Source organism: Caloenas nicobarica, chromosome 10, assembly GCF_036013445.1.
Source record: "Caloenas nicobarica isolate bCalNic1 chromosome 10, bCalNic1.hap1, whole genome shotgun sequence".
Classification (NCBI taxonomy): Eukaryota; Metazoa; Chordata; class Aves; order Columbiformes; family Columbidae; genus Caloenas; species Caloenas nicobarica.
In genome coordinates this window covers 14,661,719-14,677,555 of record NC_088254.1, presented here as the reverse complement: position 1 = coordinate 14,677,555, position 15,837 = coordinate 14,661,719, and the positions used below count along the sequence as shown (strand labels likewise).

Below are 15,837 nucleotides of genomic sequence, written 5' to 3'. Positions count from 1 at the left end.
TTGCTGGTATTAAACATTACCTTTCCTGTAACTAAACAAATGCCAACATTAATAAGTAAACTGGTGTGTTTCAACATAAAAGTCTTTTAACCTCAGTATTCTCTGCTTCTTTGCTTCCCGCCCCCCGCCAAGTAAAGCCAGGAATTGTATGGAAAATGAGTCTCCCTTCAAGAAACAGGAGAGCAGTGTTCAGTCTGGTTAATGTGTCCGTCATAGATCCTCTCTCTGTTTGGTTGCTCGGTTGTCCTCTTTGATGCTATCAGATTTCTTGTCTGTGTCTTTTTTCTTCTTTGCTTTTTCAGGTTTTGTTTTGTTTTTCACTTTCTCACTTTCTTCTGCTCCTTTGCCAGGATAAACCTGACCTTCCAGAGTAACATCCGCGCACCTTTCTTGACTTATCAGAAAGTCTTTGATCTCCCAGGCGTAACCACCATCACGTAGCATGAAGATGGCGCGATTCGAGCCAACAATAAACCTAGAGGAAAGATATATATCTTTTCAGTTAGCTCCACACCTTTCAAGCACTACAACACTTTGCTTAATTCAGAGCACCTCCACAACTGAGGCACATATTTAAGAGCGAGAAGTTGGTTTTGTTGTTGTTGCCTGGGAATAGCGACAAGAGAACAATGTTATAGCACACATAAGAATAAAACACATTAAGTTTACAAATAACCAAGGAGGAGTAAGAATACAAAAAAAACCCCTTATGAACTAATTTGGCACTATGTAACGTGCACTAAATTTTGCATAAAATTACTGCAAACCTTCCCAGCCCCAATTCAAGAGTGCAACACTCCTCTGTTTCAAAAGGATCCCCCCTCTCTGAGAAAAAACTTGCACTCTTAGCCAGGGAAACAAAGAGCTTTTTGTGGTGACAAGTCTTCCAAGTGTGATGTCTTCCATAAAGCACATAAAAGCAAACTACTGCAGCTAGAACTGATAAATAGCCAAGACATAATGAGATAAAAAGAAACTAGGCTATATATACGTCATGCGTGTTAAAGAGATTTGTACACCACACCAGAATTTTTGTAGTGTGACTTCAAACAAACTGGCATATAAACTGATACAGAAACAAAGAAATAGTGACAGACAATGAAGGTAGAGAAGGGCACAGGACACACAGTTGAAAATATTCTCAGGAAGAAAGAAACAATGGTTTTGTAAAAGTGAGAACTTTATCCACGTGTACAACAGCTTACCTTTGCACATCATAGTTTGCATTGAAGAGACTGCCCTGCCACAAGCTCGTAATTTCTTCTGTCTCCTTTTCTGTGGGATTTCCCGACACAGTGACAAACATCATCAAAGTCTTCCCCTTTTTCGTCAGCTTCAGGATACTTTCAGGCTTGCCTGGATCAATTTTTGAGAAATCTATTGGTGCTGGAGGCCTTTTGTGTTCAGGAAGATCCCCCTCTTCAATGTCATCATCTTTCTGTTTTGAAAAGGAAAAGGAGGCTTTAAACTCAACTGTTCCACAAAGTAGTTCTTTTTGGAAATTTCCCAATATTAAGAGAATAAATCTGCTTTGATAGAAGTATTTTTTAGTTTAATGATGGAGATTCTCAAACCAAAAGAAACAGTTAGGTTTGTTTCAGGATACTTCACCAGGAGTGCTCTTCCCATTTATAACCCTCGACTCAAAATGATGCACATTTTCATACTGACAGGTAGAATCTCATTTTATAACGTACTGACAAATATTTCGGCCTCAAGGCTAATTCAATACAATCCCACTTAGGAACTTCATAAAATAACACTTTTTTTCTTCTCACTTGCACATAAATTTTTTAAGCATACAAGATGAACTGAGAAAGCTGCACTAAAACACCTCATAAACACATAAATAAAAAAGCCTTCATCTGCATATTGTTTTCAGAGGTCAAAACTCACTTCTGGGAATCATGGGATCACTTGAGAATGTAATTTTCTTTATGTCTTTAAACAGATAAAACCACAAGAATTCACAATTTCTATGTTCATGCCACAGGAAAACTTCAATAAAAGGTTCCATGACTTTCCTAATGCACAGATGCAGCTCACCATCTGACAACATAATCACCAAGAGTAAATCACTCTTCGAAAAAAAATGAAAAAAACCTCTTGATGTCTCTGCTTAGGTTGACAGGTATTTAAATATTTGGAAAAGCAGAATTCAAACTGCTGCCCCTTGAAACAGCTTGCAATAGAGAGGAGCGAACATAGCGACAACTTATCGAATCAGAACTTGATTGCTTAAACAGTATTTGTATCACAGAATTAAAAACTAAAAACCAAACCAAACAAACAAAAAAACCAACAAAAAAAGGCAGACATTTTAGGTGTTGTTTTGACTTCAAGTGTTTAGTGAAATTATGCATCACTCCATTCAGAACATGAACTGGAGCAGCGTGTAAAGAAACTCCCTTCAGAAGCCTCAAAGGTCAGGAGCTGAGCTTGACTTTAATTACGGCCTCATCTCTGCACATACAGATATACAAACTCAACACCATCCTCTTACAACATCCCACTACAAGGAGCGTCCCATATCCTTTAAAGGTTACGGTTTGATACAAGTGACCTGTATTATTCTCCTCCTCTCAATTACACTGAGTTTGCTGCCTCTCTGACAAGAGAGTTTAAAATTTAGTTACTACAGGACAACAGTTGTAGAAGCCTTCGATTGGATCCTTTCTTTCCTTACTAGTATATATCTATTTCAATTTTGCAAGTGTGAAGCATGCTTTCATGTAGTCCGCATGCCTTTGAAAATTCCACATTAAGTGAACTGGGAGCAAAGGAGAGCCCCAGGAAAGTCCCTCTGCCCGCACTAAGTGGGAACAACGCTTATCTTAGAGGAAGCTGGAAAACGCTCATATTGGTAAAGTACAGTAAAAATACAAAGTCTTACATGATTGAATGAAAAACGTTCTTCAGAAGTAAAAGCAAATCCATCCTAATTTTAGACCACTAGTGCACAACCAGTTTCCTTCACAGTTTTGAAAGGGAAAGGCAGAAACAAATGTTTCCAAATACACCTTATGCAATGCAGAAATTGACTTTGGGTTTAGCGACAACATAACCTACTAACACTTATTACCTATTTCTCCCTTAACCATTCAACTAAATGCTCATAAAGCTGTATTGTTATTGTTTCAATAGAATATTATAAAAAGCGGTCAAAAGCTCCCCTACATGACACTTCTTTTCTTGATCCTGTACAAATCATCATGCAGGTTTGTATTTATAAAGCTATCTACAAAGTAAAAGACTGGACAAAAAGTGCAAGCTTTTGCTTTGAATGTCTGGCAGATTCATTAATTTAAACAGTAACATGAGGCTTCAGAGGGAAAGCATTACATAGACACAGTAAGAACCATATATTCCTTTTCTTTCTCTTCCCCTCAGCTCCTGTTCTCCCGCATTTCTCATCAATGCCCTGGATTTTCGTTTTTTAAAATATTAGCAACATACATAACCTAATTCCTTGGCCTATTCAATAATCTTAGCTCACAGTCAAGCCTGAGAAACCCTGAGCTTATAGCAACAATGAACCGGTTTAAAGAATATGACATTTCAGTAACAGAAGAACCTCCGGACCAGATTCTCAGTTCTGTTTCCAGCTCCTCTGGACTCAAGGCTGCTGGAGAGTCCCTTTCCATGACGGAAATCCCTGGGTGGCTTCCTTCAAGCTCCAGTTGAATCACTGAGCTGCTGAAGCAGCATCCATTTCTTTTGCCCGTTCCCCATGCTCATTTTCCACTAGATTGCTCTCCCAGTTCACCAGGCAGTCGTGCACGTGGTTGCACCAGCACGGTGCAAGGGGCAGCACAAGAGCCCGAACAAAGAGGCGGCTGCTCATTCTGGGAAGGCAGCTGGAGCCACAGCCCCAGCCTTGCCAGGCTTGTGTCTGACCCCACGGATGTTATAACCACCATGCTCCAGTGCTTTAGACTAATTGTCATGGAAATTAAAAAATATTAAGAGTCATCTCACTCAGTTAAAGTGTTACAATGGCACTTGATTCTGTACAGATCTGTGTCCCTCACTCCCAAGCATAATTCCTGCTTTTATCCAAACTCATAACGGCCCCTTTGTTTCTCACCCTACCCCATCAAGGGCACTCGTGCCCTTTCTCCAGCCACCATGCCCTCATGTCTTCCATGTCACTTTTATGTGTTCTAACTACCACCAGGCAAAATGCCATCCGGCCGACTATCCCGAAGACCAAACAACTGTTAATTGTTGAGCCCCTGCTTCAGTGACTTTTTCCTTCTATGCGCATTCCTCAGTGGCAATGCCAACCTCAGCAGCCAACTCTCCAGCTGCTCGGCCACATCTGCGCGCAACATGGCTACGAGCATTTGTGCAACACGTGGTGAAGTGGATCAGAGACCTGCCCCAGCTAGAGAGGAAAAACCCTAAACAACATCCTGACCCTGCCTGCCACATGGCTGGAACAGAACACGTAGTCAGAGACTCGCAACAGTGGTAACCTGAGTCATCCAGGCATCTAATTCACAAACTCAGAGATGCACATCAACTTTTCCCTACAATGCCAAATTTAGTTGAAGCTGGACAATATTACCATATAAGCCTTGATATTTCAGCAACTAGGACTACCTGGTCCTTGGCTGATACCTCGAACAGAAAGGTGAACTTTGACCTTTTAATCTAATTCTACTTAAAATGTTAACTCAATGTTCTAAGAATCTCCCTTCCTAAAGGGATAGACACAGTAATAGTCCACGGGCTGAATGAGTCCATAACCTGCCAACCAGGTCCAAGGCAGACATCCTTACTTCTCAAAGAAGTAACTTTATCTATTCTGCATGTACAAAACCTCTTTCTCCACCTTGATTCACAGCTGTAAATGGTGTTACAGGACACAAAAGTTTTCACTCTATTATTTCTTGCAGGTTTTGTGCATAACATTCTGGGGAACAGCCTCATGGGAAAGAACAAAAAGACACTGATGAGTGCTCTGGCATTTATCAGAAGATGATGGAAGATAAAAATAGCAAAAAGAACCCAACGGTGGCATGACAACCACATGGAGAAAACAGCAACAGGGAACTGTCTGAGAAAGTCATGGCAGCGGACTGAGGGGAATGAAGGGGGACAAGAGAGAACTAGAATTAAAAGTTTTTACAATGAGCAGTGGAAAGGAAAAAAAACCCAACCAAACAAAAAACCACAAACACAAAAAACTACATATCCACTCTGTAAACGTGAAATGGGTATTTCTCCTGCAATCCATCCTTCAGTCGCAAAACATATATCCCTCAACGCCCCAAACCAGCAGACATTCGAGTCAAACCGGGCCACTGGTGTGCACCGGCAGCGGGTTTGGGGCTCAGGCGAGGGAAGGGGGCAGCAGGGAGCCTGGGGGCACAGGGCAACTCTCCCGGGCGCCCCTTCTGTGCCCGCTCGCCCCGATTTTGCAGCCTCAGCCCACACGAACGCGGAGCCCCAGCGGAAGGAACCCCGCGCCAGCCGGCCCGGCGCCGCCAGGCCTCGGCGATCGCTCCCGCCCGCCGCGCCAGGCCCGGGGCAGGACGGCGGGGCCGCGGGGGCCGAGCCCCCCACATTCCCCCGGCGGAGGCGCCGCGGGGCCGGGCAGAGCAGCCGCCCGGGCTGCCCCAAGCCGGGAGCGCGGCTCCTCCTCTCCCCGCACCCGCAGCGGGATTCCCTCTGCGGGCTCCGCGAAGCGCAGCCCCGCCGCGACACCTCCCCGCACCTCCCACTGCTCCAGCAGCCGAGCCATGTCCGCATCGTTGTAGTCTCGAATATCCTTCTTCTTGGCCGGCCCCGCCCGCCGCTTCCCCTCCGGCTCGCCGGCTGCCACGCACAGCCACAGCGCCAGGCCCAGCGCCACCCAGCCGGCGGCCGCCGCCATCTTCCCCCGGACCGCGCCACGGCGGCGAGGCGGCCCCGGCGGCTTTAAGGGGCGGGGCGGCGCCGAGCGGATGGGGAGGCGGCAACAACCGCCTCCCGGGCCCGTGTGCGGCTGCTCCGGGCGGTTGTGCCGCTTGCGAAACGCGTGCCCGAGCAGCGGCGGGGCTGGGGGGCGGGCAGCCTCCTGCTGCTCCTCGTCCTCCTCCGCGATGTCGCGCCCCGGCGTGTGACGCGCGCTCCCCACACAATGAGCCGCTTGAGGAGGCGCCGCTCGGGTGTAGTCCCTGCAGATCTCGGCCCCGACTCTTGAATGAAAGGTGGACATTGTGTTGGGCTGTTTTTCAAACGTCTGATGGACCCGCTCCGGGAATACCGCTTCGCGATTTTTTTCTTGGTCGCCTTTAAAGCGGGATGACAAGCAGCTGCATTCACTAATCTTTGTGATGGGAACTGGGCTCACTGCACTGAGTCTTCTGATTTTACCTAGTATCCTGGCAATATTAACTAAAACCATTAAGTTACTAAAGTACAGCTCCAGAACATCTGAACAGCACAAAAAGTTAAGAGAGAAGTTTTGTTCTTTGAACAGGCCACTTTTCCATTACCCAGAACAAACCAAATTATACAGATTGATGCCTGCATAGCCTTATTTCAGTCTTCATTTTTTCCTCATGGAAGCCATTTTAATTATAAATAGCAGGGTCTTTTGCCTTTTAGACTTGGGCTTCAAGAGGTTTAAACCTGGAACTTCAAGGAAGCATCACAGCAGCTGCCAGCGGTAGATACCCGCCACGGCCAGGCGGATGGGTGAACTGGGTGCTTTCCCATTCCAGCGGCAGCACTGACGGCAGAGCAGGTTCAGAGCAGAGGGACGAATTCCACAGAGTGAACACCTCAATTCTCTTATTGTATATAGTCCTATAATGACCCAGGAGCCCCCTGCCCTCACAGGCACAGTGTGCAAATACAAAAGCAGTCAGGCGGCAGGGCGGCGGGCTTGGGGGATTTCTGCATCCAGGACTAACTCTAGAAACGGTCAGACACCGAAGGGATGTGTAGCCTGTGAACAGCAGGGAGACGTGCCCCGTGAAGCAGTAGCAGCAGCTTGCCAAGTGCACGCACAGCATGAGAAACAGCAGAGGAGGATGCGGGATCCAAGATTTCAGCACTCTGATAAACAGCCGGCCTGGTCTGGAACCTCCATACGGAGGGTTATCGTTTTATACCATTTCAGCCGGACTGCCAGTGCGCCTGAGGAACAGGAAGCAGTTAGACCAGAGCTATTCATGGAGCTTGTTAAATGTACAGTAATGAAACAAGGTTTTAGTCAAGTACCTTTCACAAAGCTGTCCAATAAGTCACTAATGAGCACGTTTGCTCAGTGATTTCTCATTAAATATAATGAACATCAGGTATACCATTTCAGATTGCCATGATTAATGAGGTTTTACTAAAGTACGTTTTTGGTAACTTTTGTTATTACTGGATCATGCATACATTCACTGGAAAAAAAGACTAAAGATTCAATTTTGGAATGCTGGACCTAGAGCATAAAATAGTTTCACTGAATTTCTACTAGGAAATACTTTCTTCAATTCTGTGTTCTCGTATTAGAACAAACCGACCCAACTTTGACTTTCTTTAATATCTGGTGCTACATTCAGATGTGGATCTCAAAAGCAATGCAATTCCCTTTGGTAAGTGAACAAGTCGTTCAGTATATCCAAACTGCACCAAACAACACTGTGCATTTCCTTGTCATGCATATAAAAGTTTTCACTGGAAAGGAAGATATTTTTCATGCTTGGCTCTGACCTTGCAACTATCTCTGTTCAGGCAGAATTCTGTGTCCTGGAAGAACTTGTTCAAAGTGACGTCGGCTGCAGAACAAATTCAGCCTCTGTCTTTACTCTGCTCTTCTTTCCCATGCAAGAAACAAAAGCAATGCAGCTAGAAACATGTACCACTAACAGGGTGCATTAAATGGCATTTCCTTTTTATCGAAGCACACTGTGTTTTGTTCAGATTATCTATAGAATCATACAATTATGGTTTTTTATAGTTTAAGGATTTTCACATTCCTTAAAAGTTTTTATAGTCCTAACAGCTAAATCTATTATGATTACAATGCAGAACATATCCAATAATAGATGGCTACTTTCGTTATTGATTTCAAAAGTAAGGTGTTTAAGGCTTTAGTCTTGTAGCTTAAAGTCCCCTCTAGTCATGCCAGGGAACATCTCAAGCTCTGTCTGTAATTTTTACTTCTGCAACATGTGAATTTTATTAGTAGTACTTTCAATTACAAAGTTATGCCTTATCAGAAAGGCAAATCTACCTTCCCCCCTGTTGATGTAAACTGCTTTCATTATTGAGCAGGGTTGGGTCAAGCTGTAATACGAGAGGATTCAGGATGTTCTACATTTCTGTTAATGAAATTTGAGATTTTTTTTTTTTTTCCTTTCAGATATAACCTGCTTTTTTGGAACCATATTTATGCAAATATATTTCTCATACCATTATTTCTTATGAGTTAGAAGAACAATGTGCACGTATTTTTAGCTGCCAAAAGCTGTCTTTGGTCTTTGCTAGTGGTAGTTTTTTGTGTGCAGTTTTCTATTCATTTGTCACATTCTACTTTTCTTTGCAAATGCAGTACAGTAGGATCTTGAGCTTGTCCCTTGACATTCCTTGGAATGAAACCTTGGAAAGAACAGTGGACTTCATCACGGAAAGGGCAGCGCCTTCTTGGAAGGACATATAGACAATTAAGAGATTAAACTAACAGGACCTGATCAGCCCTAAGCATGCAGAAGGGAGAATGAACATGCAAGGGCTACCTGCTACCAACACATGCCGTGTCTGGAAGAATTAATTAATTTTAAGAACTCTACTAATACAAAAGGATGCTTAGTACTGGCTCAGATGAATGAAGTGTTGCAAAAGGCAGCCTTTCAGTGATTACTTTTAATAACTAAAATGAGCGAGGTCTGGTGTATAGCTGTGCTCTTTATACAGCCTAACAGGCATCAGACCTGCTTTTGCACCTACTGGTTTAGTAAAGGACCGGGACAATATCCTGTTAATGCAGAAGACTTGCTGAGTAACAGATCCCAGAAAATTTGAAGCAAGTTTTGGGCTGACCCAGCATTCAGAATATTCTTACCCTGTTTAAAAGCATTGTCATACATTTTACAGAATGTCAGGATATTTTGAGTTACTTTCAGTAAAACTTTCAAAATTCATGTTTTCATAGGTCAAATTATCTCAAGTACCTTAAATGTTCCCCTGCAGAGACAATCTAATGCATGAGCTCTCATACACAGACAGTACATGTGTTAATTCAGACCTCTGAATACCATGACATTCAGAGAAAACCTCTTATAATCAGACCTGAACATGTTATCTTTAAAAACAACATTTTAAAATCAAAATAAAATATGCTTTTTAATGCTGTTACTAGAAGCGCAGCAAGCAAAATATGCTGTCATCTAGAGCATAAACATTTGAATGATTCAAATAATTTCGGTCCTTAAATTAATTTCATACATAAAATGAGCGCACTCACTTGCCATCTATTAAGAGAATGCAGATTTTTGTTCCAGAGCTAGTCAGACCTTGAATTCCTGTGTCCAATTCGAAAAATTAAGTTTTTAATTCAAAATTATCCCAAACTAGGGATTAATTGTTGTGATTAGGATGTGAAATCTTGATTCAGGTACTAACCTTGACATTCAGATTCTGAATTCAGTTTTGACCACAAAATAAATCTTTACCCCAAATTTATGTTATCCTGTCCATGTGCATTTTAGAAATTAAAACTTATTGCCTGAGTGGAGGTATTTGACAAATGAAACATCAGCTTTGTATTGTTACCTACCTGATCGGGTTTGGGAGAGGGTATGACCCCAGACTGTCTAGTCAGCTGCAATAAAGCTATACACTGTAATCCTTAAATTCAGAAACACCACAGAATGTTCCCGTTACTACTCATCTTACTGCAATATTTGCTACAAATCTGTGCTGGTTAAAAACTATGTACTGGTTACACAATTTCAAGTTACCCTATTAAGAAAAGAATTACATTAAATCAATGTCAAAGAAGGTTTACACAGTTCCCATAGGAATTCCATTTATAGTCTAATTTCCACAATTTAAGTGAAATTAATTTTGTAGTCCCAATTTAATTTTAGGTTTACAGGTCAGTTTTGGCACCTGCATCTAATGTAAGTAATATATTACATGCACGTCTGACGAATTAAAGATGCTAGTCTTAAACCAGTAATGATCAACAGCTCTCCTCATAGAACACACAGGCATAATGAGAAAAGTGTAGGATCAGAGACTCCTATGAAAACACCTGTCCAATTTCTCTTGTGATATATATTTTTAAAAAGGAGGGGAGGGGGGAAACCCCAAACTCTTCTGTAGAGTATCACAGCTGCAGGACAGAACATACAACCAGAAGTGCCGTTCAGGAAGGGTGGGCCCTTGCACATTTTGTTCAAAATACTGAGTTGTCCTTTGATCTCAAACAAACCCCAGACCTGAGAGTCTGAAGGGAGGGTCTTGGATTCCTGTTTATGCTGGACCATTCTTATCAATAGCATTTACCACTCTTCCATGAAGCGCTTCTGAGTTTCAGGCCAACTGACCTACAGCCCTGGCCTTCCTTGCCTGTCCCAGGGAGGGGCGATGGACACAAGGAGCCGTGTTGCATCTCCCTCCCTCCTGGGCACCAGCCTCCCAAAACACGAGGTGTAGGATGGAGAGCCACGTGCGTACATGGTAGATAAGAACATGAAGCAGAAAGCCATTATTGGCTGTATCAACATAAAATCCGGCGCAGCCTTCTATTCCATGCAAGAGGAGTTTTGTAGCTGCATTTTCCTTTTCATAAAAGGAAATGTCTCTTTTCCATGTCTATGTATTAAATATCCATGGTAACAGCAGGAGACAACCAATCGATTGTATATGGTAAAGGGTGAAAACAACAGTACAATAAATGGTGAATAAAAGGACAACAAAATACAAAACACTTTTGCTGTATTATGATTCAGTGGAGCTACTTATTTTTACATGAAATCATTTTCAAAGAAAAAAAACAAAACTTGTGACTGTGTTTGCGTTTTGCTGTTGCAAGTGACCAGTTAACTGTTCCTCCAGACCTCTAGCTCTCTTTTTTTGCTACACACAGACCAGTTCTCAGGTTGCATTCCCAGTGTATCAACCACGATTACGTCTGCAGACCTGAGACAGACCCAGATCTCACAGTTTTAGTCTCTCCTGAAGTAATGACTGTAAGTACTAACCACAAAACACTTACTTAGCACCAAAACATTTAAGGCAAAATAGATCTTAAGAACAATAAACCAGTCAACACACTTGCATTTCCTTCTGTATGACTTACCAGTCCATTGCCATGGAGAGGAAGGCCCAGGTTCTTCCAGCCTCTTCTGCAAAATCTGCCTCTGTGTTAAATTATTTCTTCTGTCAGTCTCTGCCAACTTAATTCTTCTCTGATTTTTAGTCCTCAGCCTGACAAACCAGCTGCATCCCTCAGAATTGGAGCTATCATCTTGTAATTACCACCTCGTGGGTTTAGTCACAAATAGCTGACACATGGGAGCCACTGAATTGCCTTTTATTCCTTCATCAGTTAGCTCCCTATGAAGTTAGATTGATACATCTATACAGGAAAGTAATATAAAGTAGTATAACCCATTGTACAGTACTTCCTCTCACCAACCTGGCCACTTACAGTGTTCGTAAAATTATTACAATTTGGTATTCTTCAGCTATTACTCAACACTGGCTACGCTTGCAAAAATCAATTCCTCCTCCTCCTCCAAAAAAAAGAGATTTTACTAAGCAATAAAAGGGCCAAGTCCTGTCAAATGATTGGGGAAAGAAGACTTCAGCTTCCAGTTTCTGTTGTACTAAGCACAATGCAAAATAAAGATCAATGTGACAAAAGAAGAACTCATACAAGTAAGCCAATCTTCTGTACACTACTAAGCCACATTAAAAAGCCTTTTAATCCCTTGTATCTGACAATGCCTGCTGTTTTGAGCCCCAGCGAGTTATTTCATTCAGACTCTTGTCAGTCAAAGCTTTTTAAAAGCCAAGCACGGCCACTTCATTTTCAGGTCTTACAAGTCTGTACAACCAATTCACAGAGCTGCCCAAATCCCATGGGTCACCTTTGGACTCAGCAGCCATGACATGAATGGGTCTGCACATATTCCCCTTGAAAGAGATGTGCAAAACACTTATGAAGGAAATACCCACCCAAACATCAGAGCAAAAGTTTCCTCCCAAACCACACAGATAAATCTATTGGACCTTTAAAGCACGTAACAAGCTGATCCTCAGTTCTGCTCAAATGACTGGACCCAAGAGAATCTGTCTTCAAGGCTCATTTTTGCAGTAAGACTATGTGTTGATGGTCAAATCATAACCAGGGTAAAACCAGACCATGAGTGATCTTGGACCCAGCCGGGCCAGAAGTACTTATCACAGAATCACAGAATATTAGGGATTGGAAGGGACCTCAAAAGATCATCTAGTCCAATCCCCCCGCCGGAGCAGGAACACCCAGATGAGGTTACACAGGAAGGCGTCCAGGCGGGTTTTGAATGTTTCCAGAGAAGGAGACTCCACAACCTCCCTGGGCAGCCTGTTCCAGGCTCTGTCACCCTCACTGAGAAGAAGTTTCTTCTCAAATTTAAGTGGAACCTCTTGTGTTCCAGCTTGAACCCATTACCCCTTGTCTTACTGTTGGCTGTCACCGAGAAGAGCCTGGCTCCATCCTCGTGACACTCACCCTTTATATATTTATAAACATTAATGAGGTCACTCCTCAGTCTCCTCCAAGCTAAAGAGCCCCAGCTCCCTCAGCCTTTCCTCATAAGGGAGATGCTCCACTCCCTTAATCATCTTCGTTGCCCTGTGCTGGACTCTCTCCAGTAGTTCTCTGTCCTTCTGGAACTGAGGGGCCCAGAACTGGACACAATATTCCAGATGTGGTCTCACCGGGGCAGAGTAGAGGGGAAGGAGAACCCCTCTGGACCTACTAACCACCCCCCTTCTAACACACCCCAGGATGCCATTGGCCTTCTTGGCCGCAAGGGCACAGTGCTGGCTCATGGTCATCCTGCTGTCCACCAGGACCCCCAGGTCCCTTACCCCTACACTGCTCTCTAATAGGTCATTCCCCAACCTATACTGGAACCTGGGGTTGTTCCTGCCCAGATGTAAGACTCTACACTTTCTCTTGTTATATTTCATTAAATGCAGTCTGTAGGAAGGATTTAACAGGCTGCTGCTCCAAGAAATGCCTCTTTCACAGTAAAAATGACCAATTAAGATGGTATTTTCTACTTTTTTTTTTTCCCCAAACAGCAATACATTTCATATGTAGAAGAGCTGAACACCCAGGGCTGCTACTGGAGGAAAATTACATTTGTCAAGACTGCCTCAGAGAGAGACTGTCCACAAGCAACACCTACTGCATGATAATAATGACCGGTTTTGCCCCTTGCTGATACTGAGGCTGATAAGCACTGGATCAATCTTGTGGACAAATTGAAGGAGCTCAGAGAATATTTGCCTTAGACTATAGCACTTACGAAGAGCTTTGGTGGCCCTGTCAGCTGCCATGGGTTACAACCTGGCTTTGTTTCTGGCCCGAGCAGCTGGGAGGAAGGCCGATGAAGGAGCCACAGCAGAACTGTCCAAACCAAGGATCTCTCCATTTTGTCCTTGGGGAATGGCACGAATCACAGGGAGCATCATGGCAGGAGCCGGTATCTAAACATGGAAAAGATTATTAGGTCATTTAACACCTTTCCCAGCCAGAGGTGAGGCCTACGTTTTCTAAAATGAAATCTTTGAAACCCTAATTAAATCTAGTCAATCCTCATTAAAAATAAACTAGATTAATATTTATGAGAGGCATTCCTCATGCTACATAATATCTCACTGCCTCATTTAAGGACATATCTGGAAATATTTTGAAATAGAGTTCAGCTGGCTTCTGCTGCCCATTGATTTTTATTTTTCAGAGTATTCTGAACTCATTCCTATTTATAGTTTTGCAAGCGAGTTGCTGGCAGTAAGCCAAAATTGTTTAGGTCCAAATCATGACCTTCCTTTAAACTGCTATAATCTGACTCAAGTACACAGAATTTCCCTCACACTGTTTCTGTGAGGAGGGATGGGTGGAGAACTGCCATATTTTCAACACACCCAAAGACCAGAATCTGCCCCTTTCCTCCAGCCTGGCTCTACAGCAAGGCTTTCCCCCTCCCCTTCGAGAGTGTTCGTCCTGTTAACCCTCCACTTTCAGATCTATATTCATGCTGCTCACATCCTTCCTTACAAGTCTGTAGAGAAGGTCAAGAGTTCCTCTACCTAATGGGTGAGAATATGTACAAATAAATGTGTCTGAAGCTCTTTAAATGTATGCAATCCATTAGGTGGGCTCTGTTTGTGCCAGAACATTGGTGGATCTGGCCTGCAAGTGAGAAGTCTGGTCCAATTTTCATTTATTTCAAGGTCACTTATACCTCTGCAGTAGTATGAACGTAGCAGGACATTAAGGTAACTGTGAAGTGGGACAAATGTACTTCTGGATTTCTGTAGCTTGCTAAATGCATTGTAAATGCCTAGAATTAAGAGTCTAACTTAAAAAATAAAGTCTGCTTGAAAGGAGCAAACAAATGTTATTATTTAGCTGTAGCATAAGCTGCAGCAAAATATGTAACAATTTTAAGATATGGTTTCCACATGGACTCTGATTATTCAGGACTATGTTGATGGAGATAATGCATAACAACAGAGAATCTGATGTGTGGGATGTAAATATTCTCATCACCATCATTTACAAAACTATATATACCCTTTGGAAGCATCCCAGGCAGCATTAAATCCATCTTCTTATAACTTGTTCCAGCCCAATTAGTATTTTTAATTTTATTATTGTTTAATGGCATTTACTTGAATGCCTGGGATTTAGCGAGCGTAACATCTCGCTTTTAGCAAGAATCATCTAATGAAGTTCTTGGTGTGCTGCAGAATGGAAACAGAACAAAGTCTTCCTTCCTTTTTTACTGCTCTCTGTACACAAAGTTAGTGTCAGTAGGTTTACATTTGCCTTGCTAAATTCTAACAAATGGTAATCAGCCTTCAAAAGCAATGGCAGAAACATGAGCAAAACATACCAAATTAATTTTCATTGGTTTAAAAAATGGGTCAAGACCAGCGCTGAGGGAAATATATCTATGTAAATAAAGATGTAGTAAGATCCCATACCATATTTACAGCACTAATTATGGCTAGCAAGAGGTTTGGGCTTTTTCACTACATCACAGCAAAGCCAGCCAGAGCCCCGCTATTGTAGGGAAGGCCGCTGCCTTTAACACTGTTAAACTGTCTTTGAGCCATCACTGGCTCAAACAGGGAACGGATTCTTCTAACTGAAGCCGGACAGTCCGCAAGGGCCGCTCCGTGCGGCGGCCCCGGCGCTGCCCTGCGTGTCCTCACCGAGCCCCGCCGGGCGGTGACAGCGACGGGAGCTTCGACCGCAACGTCGCACTTACCTGGCGGGCTGCCCGGGGCCGCGAGCCTGGCGGGCAGCCTGTGCCCCGCGCCGCCCGGGGCGGAGGGCGGCTTCTCCATTCCCCCTTCGGCATCTCCTCCGTCTCCGATATCCGACTGCGCGACGCGCTCCCACCCAATGGGCGGCCGCGCAGCCCCGCCGGGCTGAGCTCATCCGGCTGCCCCTTTCCTCCCACCGGCCTCTTCCCCCCCGCCGCGCGCTCACCCCCACACCGTCATTTATTTATTCATTCAACCCGCTTTAATCCCCCGCCCGTAGGGACGGGGTTCGCCTCACGCCGGCCCGGCAGCGCGCCCGGCAGGGGCAGCGGCGGCCGCGGGTGGCGTCGGGCGCTG

The 15,837-nt window shown here is 43.8% G+C and overlaps 1 protein-coding gene across 2 annotated transcripts; it reads right to left on the bottom strand.

Moving 5' to 3' along the window:
* Positions 1–118: 118 nt before the first annotated feature.
* On the bottom strand, positions 119–15,668 carry MESD (mesoderm development LRP chaperone). Of its 2 annotated transcripts, XM_065642116.1 has the most exons (4): positions 15,483–15,668; positions 13,512–13,692; positions 1,206–1,438; positions 119–475 (listed from the first exon to the last, which is right to left on the bottom strand). In XM_065642116.1, the coding sequence occupies exons 2-4, from the start codon at positions 13,635–13,637 to the stop codon at positions 211–213; spliced, it is 624 nt and encodes a 207-aa protein (XP_065498188.1). In that variant the 5' UTR covers positions 13,638–13,692; positions 15,483–15,668; the 3' UTR covers positions 119–210. The 2 variants fall into 2 exon arrangements, with proteins under 2 accessions (XP_065498188.1, XP_065498187.1); XM_065642115.1 differs by lacking the exons at positions 13,512–13,692; positions 15,483–15,668 and adding an exon at positions 5,723–5,924.
* Between the last annotated feature and the right edge of the window lie 169 nt (positions 15,669–15,837).

Coding starts and splice junctions, on each gene's coding strand:
- MESD (XM_065642115.1), bottom strand. CDS start 5,881: ATGGCGGCGGCCGCCGGCTGGGTGGCGCTGGGCCTGGCGCTGTGGCTG. Junction 1,439..5,722: donor GGCTGCTGGAGCAGTGGGAG/GTGCGGGGAGGT, acceptor TTTTCAAAACAG/AAAGATGATGACATTGAAGA. Junction 476..1,205: donor GCAAACTATGATGTGCAAAG/GTAAGCTGTTGT, acceptor TCTTTCCTCTAG/GTTTATTGTTGGCTCGAATC.